General features: G+C 45.7%; 1 protein-coding gene across 1 annotated transcript in view; it reads right to left on the bottom strand.

Annotated features, from left to right (window-relative positions):
- cspg5a (chondroitin sulfate proteoglycan 5a) overlaps positions 1–2832 on the bottom strand; it is a gene marked incomplete at its 3' end in the record, with an annotated part of 31276 nt that extends 28444 nt beyond the window's left edge. Inside the window, exon 1 of the mRNA XM_084471927.1 lies at positions 2720–2832. Within this exon, the coding sequence (XP_084328053.1) occupies positions 2720–2819 (100 nt within the window). The 5' untranslated portion in view covers positions 2820–2832. The remainder of the gene's footprint in view (positions 1–2719) is intronic.
- Between the last annotated feature and the right edge of the window lie 7303 nt (positions 2833–10135).

The raw sequence follows: 10135 nt of genomic DNA, 5'->3' as shown, positions 1-10135 counted from the left end.
ACAAGTGAGAAGCACACCACATTGTTCTCACCAGAACCCCTCATTCAGGCAGACAGATGATCTCCCCTGCACCTAGTTTGCTTTGAAGGGGACGTTATCGTGGAGTAGTTACCTATATCACTTGGCCGGGGATGCGCTGGATGCATGCCTGCATGTCGCCACGGCAACAATATAACCAGTAACGCAGGGCAGTTTGGTTGAACATCTGCGCCACCGCGAGCGCTCACGCACCAGTGGCCGCATGAAGAGCCAATGGAAATGAGTGACTACTTTGATGTTGTTGTGACGCAACTCCTATCCCGCACTCCAGCTCATAAATGAACTGGAAAACCCTGTCCATCTTGTGCTCTGATTCCTGTAACTGTTATGAATTGAAATTCTTGTCTTGTCTTGTCATGTGATGTTGATTTGATTGTATGCTTCAATTTGTTCTCCACCTTTGGCTATGAGCTCGCTGTGGACGACAGCATCTCCATTTGTGAGTTCCATTCCATCCTTGTTATGAAACGACGCACAGGTGCATCAGCTGCCAATACCAATGTCAAGTTAAGTCTATGCTGTTCACAGAGCTGGGACACCTCACTGAAGAAGTGTCAACTTTAACCAGAAGATACTGGCCTGTAATTTAGCTATAAAAACAGGCACACATATATACACACACACACACACACTTTGTGATAAAGACGGTTCGCACAGGTCATCGAAGAGCCACTCAAGGTTGAGCAGGTCTGAGTAAGAGATGGGAGCCAGTGTTGGCGTCATGAAACTGTCCCTGCTGGACACATTAAGGAGGCTGCTCATGTTGGGAACACACTGTTCCTCCACCAATAGCAGCTGCAGTTTCCATGGACACAAAGAGGAGGATGAGGATGAGGGAGAGAGGAGGAGAGAAGAGGAGGAGGAAAAGTTGTCTAAAATGAGTCGTATGGCATCCGTCATCGCCGTTAAACTGTAGGCAATAACATTTTAATATGCGTGTGTGTGTGTGTGTGTGTGTGTGTGTGTGTGTGTGTGTCTGTGTGTGTGTGTGTGTGTGTATTACTAAACGGCTGGGCTGGGGGATTTGGTTTGGAGATTAACTCGCTGTCAACCGACCGTTTGTCAGCAGGATAGATGGATACATAGATAGGTAGATAGGGCGTGTTTGTGTGTTGCGTGTGTGTGTGTGTGTGTGTGTGTGTGTGTGTGTGTGTGTGTGTGTGTGTGTGTGTGTGTGTGTGTGTGTGTGTGTGTGTGTGTGTGTGCGTGTGTGTGCGCGTGTGCGTGTAAACGAGTCTTGGTCCCAATTACCCCGGACAATCCCTCAACACCCATTAACCAGTTTATACAGCGATCACCAACTGTGCACTGGGGGGGGGGGGGGGGGGGGGGAGTGGAGGAGGAAGGGGGGAAGGGAGGCTGTCACTGTATATCACCCATAATAAAAAAAAAGACCTGGTCGGAACATAAAAAATGGACGCACGGAGAGAGCGGACCAAATCCCGGTAACAACCGCCCCGGCTCGGCTGTGTGTCTATAAGCTGAATTCTGGGATGTAGGGCAAGCCGTCGCTATACACTTGACTGGCGATGAGATGTGGTGGGGGAAGGGAGGGGGAGTGTAGCCCAAGGTTGATTCGGATGCAGGCAGCTGCACTACATCTGCGACCAGATTTTTTTTTTGCTTAATTATATTTCAACCGGAGTATCAACAACCCAGATAAATCCCCTTCGTGTGCCCGAGTTGCCGTTTGTGTTTTCCACCCCGTGTGTTCATCCTGACGGCAGAGAGGGGGGTAAAACATTAACGGGGCAAGTCCATATAGAGTGTGTTAGGTTTGGTTGTGCTAGAAACACCGGCTTGGGGAAATTATGGGAAATGACTCTGTCTCAATGAGAGAAACCATACCAGTGGCCAGTGGTGAACAGCGGGGTGAAAGCTGAATAAAGGAATAACTGCTTAAACACAAGCGGAGAGACGCGGCACTGATTAAGAGATGCAGCCGCCGGTTCAGCGGTCCTGATTTCACCACACTTCAGTAAATGTGGACTTGATATTTTTGCGCAGTGATTCCAAAGGACAAAGGGGAAAGAAACGCCGAGAAATGTCTCTCTTTCTGTGTGTCTTATTTTATTTTGTTTTTGGACCGTTTCTTTACCCCAGAAGCCGAGGCACTGTGTGTATCAGAATGTCTCTTCAGATCGCCTCATGCATTATTCATCAGGGACCCCCGGCTGTAATCCTCCCCATTGTGTCCCCTCGGCTCCATCATTGCCATAGTGACAGCGAGCAGCCTCGGGGGAGCGAGTTTACTGCATCGGCTCGCCACGATTACCCACTTCCACGGATGGGGACAGAACAGTGACAGTGGGTCAAAGCTGGGTGTCAAATGAAGGCAAGGGATTTAATAATTAGATGCGGTTATGTACGCACATTTGGATCAGGGTATGCGCGTAAAAGCAATTCATCCAACGACGCCGATTTACTACGGCAGACACAACTTGTCAAATCAAAGCCACATAATAGTAACATAATAATAATAATAATAATGCCAGGGCATTGTATAGGATATGTTTGATGCTCCTCCGACCCGCTTTGTTGAGAAAGGGACTTTTAAAGAAAGGGACTTTAACTCGATCGTAAAACGATGCATGTAGGCCTATAAATATTATGAATTAATTGATCCTGGTTTACATAAAAATAATACTAATTCTGCAAAGAAATGCACAATTCGTCTTACCACGGACAGGCAGGGGGACCAGCAGCAGAGCCAAGACGCATGACAGCAGCAGCGCCGGCGGCCAGCATCCCCGGCTACACCTCGCGTCCTTTTCGTGCATCCTTGCGTGCAAAAGCGATACGAACGAAATCCGATTAAAAAAAATAAAAAATAAATCGTGGGACCTGTCGAGTCAAACGGGCTTAAAAAACGCGTAATAGTCCGGGTGTGTTAATGTATGGATTCACCCTGCAGTTGTGATAAACGCGTCTAGACTCCCGCCTCCCTGCGCTCCTCCATAGTCGTGTGGTGGTCTCGAGTGGTGGTCTCCTCGCTACTACTTCAGCGCTCCTCTCAGCTGCTCAGCGCGCCATCGTCAGCGAGACGCGCGACTTGTGTGTAGTAGTTCAGAGTTTGGGAGTGGGGGCGGGGAGGGGGGTAGATCCTCCTAGCGTGCAGCTAGCTAGCTTCACACCAGCTTTTTGGTTTGGGATTTAGTGCTTGTTTTTGGCACTATTGAAGTTCAGGAGAGGGATCTCGGGACACACACACACACACACACACACACACACACACACACACACACACACACACACACACACACACACACACACACACACACGGTGGAGTGAGACCTGCTGGACAACGCGACGGTCTCATCTGCGGGTTGATTGTCAGTCCAACCCCGAATCCCCTTCCCCCGCTCCCCCGCTCTCTTCCCAAGCCCCCCTCGTGCCCCTCCTCCCTCAGCCAGCGCTTTTCTTCTCCTTTAGAATAATCATCTATTCATCTCGGAGACTTCTGGGTCCCACCGTGAGTGTGCACGCTGGCTGCTGCGACGCACGCGCCTCGCCCCCCTATCCCATGAAACTATTGTCGATTTTTGGTTAAAGAGTCGCTCGTTACTCGTACACGTGCACGCGTTGTTTTAGTGCGCCGACTCACTCCAGCACCAGATGGATAAAGGACAACCATATGTTTAGCGTCGACTACCACACAACAAAGACCGCTCACTACTTCATACGTTTACAAAGCTCATCTATAAAGACGTCCAAGGGCCTTTTTGGCATCATGGGCGGCTTCGGTGTGTAATGCGATATCAAGTTTAGGGGATTTCACATCGTTAAACCGCAATGCTACGTTTCCAAAACACTGATAAGAATCAAGAGAAACAAACAATGACAAGGATGAGAGAGAGCGGGGGTGGGGGGCGGGAGGCGCGAGATGAACGGATGTGTTGGTGAATGTGCGCGCGAGCCTCCGGGGTGAGGATGGTCGAGGGGGCGCGTGCATTCTTCGACCAAACAAAACTACAGAGGGAGAAGGAGAGAGGGAGAGAGAGAGAGAGAGAGAGAGAGAGAGAGAGAGAGAGAGAGAGAGAGAGAGAGATTTAATAAGAGCGCTATACGCAGCACATAAAAGTAGCTATCTACACAATCTCAGTAGGCCGGCCTAATGAAATGTAAACCGCAAAAAAAATAAACATTAAACAAAAAAGTACATGAATTAAGGTAGGCTACATTGGCACAAAAACACTAACGCGAGGCAGGCAGTGTTTGATTAAAACAAAAAGGAATTCTAGATGTGTTCAATGGCTTGTAAAAAGTAGGCCACGACCGCATTTGAGTATGTAAATAATGTAAACAGTTGCAAATCACCTCTAGAGTACAACTATTCCTCAAAACAAATTGTGAGACTGTGATTACACCCAAGACATCACGTTTCACACTGTGTCTGTCTCTCTCTTTCTCCCTTTGATATTCACATATAGGCCTACGTGTTGCTGTTTCTCATTCACTCTCTCTACCCTGTTGAGAAGGTTAATCTCACACACAAATTAAAATATATTGTGATAGGAATTTGTATGTGAATAGATTCCCCTGGAAATATTGATTTCTGGAATATGGATTCAAAAGCAAATCTGAATGCAAATGTGCAAATACATGTGGACAAACGCCCTGGTGTGTACACGCACACACGCATGTGTACACGCACACACGCACACACACATGAGCAAACACATACACAAATACAAACGGGCCGTCCTTGTTTTGGGGGAGAGGGGGGTGAAATCCTCTTATTGTATATGATGTGTGCCTCGCGCTGTTATTGTTAATGTGGACAGGACGAGACAATTGGTTCCTCATCGAGACAGTCCGTCATCACACGGATTAGGGCCAGTGCGTCCCCCTTTTCACTCTCATATCATAACCTCAGTCTACCCACTGCCAGTGGGTAGACTGAGGTTATGGGCAACATCGTTCCTGGAGGCTTATGTCACTGGACAATCCAGTTCTTTACATTTTGACAACAGCCCAGCCACCTGGAGCACAACTGTCTGCTCTGATGAGGACTACAGTGCGGCCCTGGCTGGGAAACATTTCCTACGCAGTTGACCTGGGGTCATCCAGTGGCCTATATGTCTCTATACACATGGGTGATATCTCGTTAGCTTATGCTACAGCAGATAGTTGGCAATTTAAACAGACGTTAGCCTCGGAGCTCACGCTGCTGGAGTCTGGCCAATCTGGCATTGACTTTGTCAGCCTATGGTCTATGTTGATCACTATTTATAATGCTAGGGTCTATACGTATATGCATCCTTATGTGCTAACACAATTGCTCTTAACGATCACTCTCAACCGTTTTGTGTTTATCTTATCTTATCTTATCTTTATCTTATCTTATTTTTGTTTATCGTTTTGTTAATCTATCTATCTATATAGATAGATATATTACTGTATCTAGCAAACAATGAATCAATGCACTTCGTTCTTCCTTGTGAACTCACACAGGCACAAGATTAGCACACCAGCCAGCCACGACAAACACCGGGCGTCTTACGTCCTCCATATTTTTGGAGTATGGAAAATCTATGAACTGTCCTCTAAAAATACTGCATGAAAGAGAGAGCGAAGACTTGAGGCCTATTTCAGGCGGAGATCAGAACAGTGTGAGGCAGTGTCTGAACACCTGTCTGTGTTTGTTGTCCTTCATGAACGTCTGCTGGCTCCGTGGGGATGGAACATCGATGGCCCCACGTTGTTGTTGAATCAAACACAAATATTAGGCTTTTACAAGTTATGTACACCTGATCTATATGCACAATAATAAATCAACTGTCTTGGGGTATTGACACTTCCACTGCACCAGGGACTGAAATGGACTGAAAACTGAAGAGCAATATGAACTATTATTATTTTTCCGGAAAAATACAAAAAAAGAACAGGTTTATAGTAGAGCTCAATGTTATACTTAGGATGCCAAAGAGAACCACAGTGGTGCATGGTATTAGTGCGTGTGCCTTTGTGTGTATGTGTGTGTGTGTGTGTGTGTGTGTGTGTGTGTGTGTGTGTTTGTGTGGTCAACACTGCAGACCCTGTCAAAACACACACACACTCACACACACTCACACAGGATTATCCCACTATGAAACTCAGCAACTCCTTTTAAACACCTGTCAGAAATTTGTGGACGTATCTCAAAACAAACACCATTATTTATTATTATATTATTATTATGACCTGAGGATCTCATCCAATGCTAGTTCTTGAGAGGTCCTACAGTCTGCAGGGTGGGTCCATATAGTGATATTGTATTCTGAATCTGACTGTGTGTGTCAACAAAGAAACCTGAGCATGCAACTTTGCAAACAAAGGATACACTAAACACAATCTTGCACGGCCACACGCACATGGCTCATACATACATGGTATGAGGATGGTAACTACAGATGAAAAACTTGGTCTTTTTCATTTTCAAGAAGTATCTGGAATTTGAGGCCCCAACCAACCACACAGAGCTGCGTGTTACGGGGGTGTTTAAGTTAAACAGAATATATATTAATCCATCTCTCAGAACACAATGAGGCATGGCAACCAAGTTTATTAATAGCCCACTGATACAAGCCAACATGTCTGTGTGTGTGTGTGTGTGTGTGTGTGTGTGTGTGTGTGTGTGTGTGTGAAAGATGGTCAGATATGACAGTTTTCTGTTTATGGATGAGATGCAAATTAAAGCATTTCATATTTCAACGTGTAAGTGTGTGTGACATCTTTGTGATGTGATCATGTGCACTGGCCTGTTCAAGTCGGTCCGTTATTCATTTGTTTGATTCATGATAATGAGTATGATGATGAGGATGTGAGGAGCAGGGTTGGGACTACGGTGATGCATGGTCGTGCATCATTTACTCTGACCACTGCAACATGTTCATCATTATACGGCATCAAGCACAAAACTTGATAATACAGAGAGGAGAGGAGAGACAAGGGAAATAGAGAAAGGAAGAGAATAGAAGACATGACCAGACAGACGAAAAGAGATGTAACATTACATTTTGGGACAGGGGAAATCATTATGGTCCTTTGAGCACCCCATAGCATCAGCAGAGTCAGAGAAAGGACAATGAGTTTCAGTAGCACAGAGAACAGGAGGAGAGCAGTGGAGAGGAGAGAGATAAGGAGAGCAGAGGAGAAGAGTAGAGAGTGAGAGATTAGGATAGGAGAGAGGAGGAGAGGAGAGTGATAAGGAGAGGCGGGCAGAGGAGAGGGACGAGGAAAGACAAAGAGAGAAGAAGGGAAGAGAGATAAGAGGAGAGCAGAAAAGAAGGCAATATATGAAAGAGGAGAAGTGGAGAGAATATGGGAAGAGAGGAGATTAAATCAGAGGAGGAGAAATGAAGGGCAGATAGGAGAGGAGAGGAGCAGAGTGGAGTGGACGAGAAGGGAAGATTGGTGAACTGTTGGCCCTCTTGCACGTTTCATCATTGATGAGAACACGCACACTTCAAGTTAGCAGTTTTACACATGCCTGACCATGCAGGGTTCAAACCCAGGAAACCTGTATACACCCCTGGGCAAGATGCCTAACCCCCGCCTACTCATCCATGCCAATATATAATCTCTGCTTCTGCTGTTGGATTGTGAACACCTTCACTACGTCCATCTATTCTGTGCATAGTTTTGGTGTAATTATCAGTATAGGAACATTTTTATTTGGCTTCCTGCTGGGATTGTGATCTGAAACACAAAGGAACGCTGGAGGATCTAAAGAGCATCCAGATAGAGCTCTCCGTACACACCACCCTAGCCCCTGACAGAAAGAACGTCCTGTGTCACAGGCCCAGCAACTGTTGCTATGGAGCCGTTGCCGTGGCAACAGCCTCCTCCAACAAAAGGGCACTCGGCTGCTGCGTTAAGTAAAGAGACACAGGGTAAACCCGCGCGCACGAGGATGCGAGGGCACTGCAGATACACACCGGCATTCGAACAACTCAATATTTTAACTATACTACACTTCCTCTTGGTGATGAACACAGCAGGTCACACAGGAAGTTTGGATCGAGTCATCGATCAATGATACAACAATATCACACACATACCGAACAAATGGGGTTATTTTTAAGAGGGGAAATTAAAGGTGGACGCTGTGGGATGATTACTGGTGCTTATAAGATGTTGTTAAGATTTGATTTAATTAGATTGTCATTTATTAAACCCCAGAGGCTAGTTGGAACTGCGAATAACGCAAGAACAAAGCATGGTTTAATACATCTGAATGACTTGTTTATAATGAAACACTTACATTTGATCATATGACGGACAGTAATGGACATATTTATTGATTTTTTTAATGGAGATGATTTTTACATAAGGGGGGTTAGAGAATGACTTGTAAAGCCCAGTTCAGACCAAAGATTCGCGACGCAACGACTTGCAACGAGACGGTTTTAGAACGTCGCAGGGGAAAAGTTGCAGCAGTGTGAACTGGTCGTCGCAAGGCGTCGCAAGGCGTTGCAAGGAGTCGCCAAAGATTGAACATGTCAAATCGCCAGGTCCAGTTTTAGAACGCAACGATGTGGCTATTTCTCTTCAGCCAATCAGGACACAGCACAGAACAATTTAGGCTTATTAAATAGGCCTACAAGTTGTAGATCCTTATCTTTGGTTCCAGAACAACGATTGTAGATAACGTTAGGCTTGAGCTGATTCATTGACATTATTTTAACGGGACCACCGTTACCGTTACACGTTAGCCGTTGTTATGGTTACATGCTGCCAGTCCGACATGTTCCCATTCCGACAGTCCTGTGCGCGTATGCAAATTAGCCATGTGCGCCAAACAGAAGAAGGGCCCTATCTTGCGCCCGGCGCAATTTACTTTCTACACCGACGCATGTGTCGTTGCTAGTTTGCACCCGGCGCAAAGCTGATTTTCCCCCGCAGCAACCAGGCACCACTACACTTGCATGTTAAATATTATGATGTCAAAGATTATGCATACGTGTGAAACTGCATAGAAATAGCGTGTGGATTGTGGAAACATTTTTTTTCCATAGGGCTGCATGAATGAACATGAATGAAGTATAGTAAGCTATGCCATGCGTTAAAATAATAATAATAATAATAATAATAATAATAATAATAATAACAATAATACATTCGAGAAAGTATATTCCAGGCTTCCAAAACAAAATCTAGTTTTAGGGTAAATGATTGGTTAAATGATTTGGGAAAGAACAGCTGATACAGCGGTCAATTGTTAGCCTGGTGCTACCAGACCATCGTAGGCCTACTTCATTTCATTTGTACAGAAGGTCTAGAACTGCTGTAATTGGCAAACGTTCACTCACTTGGAGGCGGGTGTCTGTTGAAGTTTAAAACTATTGGATCTGCCCAGTGCCACTCTGGATCTGCCATAACCAAGTTCCGTAAACAAGTACTGTTCTGTTCCACAACAGGTACAGACGCACATCTCGGCCATGGTTGATGAGAATGAATTGGCATGAATGACCGTTGTCAGGCAAAAAAAAAAAATCGCCCCGCGAATGCACACAAAAATGCACAGCGACAGATTATGATTTGTCGCGCGGCAACATTCGCCTATTCGCGCGAATAGGCGAAATGGGACAAAGTGCGGTGTGAACACACAGTAACGGTAACGGTGGTCCCGTTAAAATAATGTCAATTAATCAGCTCAAGCCTAACGTTATCTACAATCGTTGTTCTGGAACCAAAGATAAGGATCTACAACTTGTAGGCCTATTTAATAAGCCTAAATTGTTCTGTGCTGTGTCCTGATTGGCTGAAGAGAAATAGCCACATCGTTGCGTTCTAAAACTGGACCTGGCGATTTGACATGTTCAATCTTTGGCGACTCCTTGCAACGCCTTGCGACGACCAGTTCACACTGCTGCAACTTTTCTCCTGCGACGTTCTAAAACCGTCTCGTTGCAAGTCGTTGCGTCGCGAATCTTTGGTCTGAACTGGGCTTAAGATGTAAGATGGTATCACCAAGTGAACCGTGATGATTGCTCCATCTATCCATCTGCACACACAAGCACACCTGACCAACCCAGCCACACACCAATCCATCCACAAATGCATCCACCTTTCCTGCAATTCATTCATCCATCCATGCCTGTCAGAAGACATA

The sequence above is a fragment of the Micromesistius poutassou genome (genome assembly GCF_964030765.1).
Source record: "Micromesistius poutassou genome assembly, chromosome: 8".
Classification (NCBI taxonomy): domain Eukaryota; kingdom Metazoa; phylum Chordata; class Actinopteri; order Gadiformes; family Gadidae; genus Micromesistius; species Micromesistius poutassou.
Note: the sequence above shows the minus strand (reverse complement) of the source record. Positions and strands in the feature narration are given on the sequence as shown.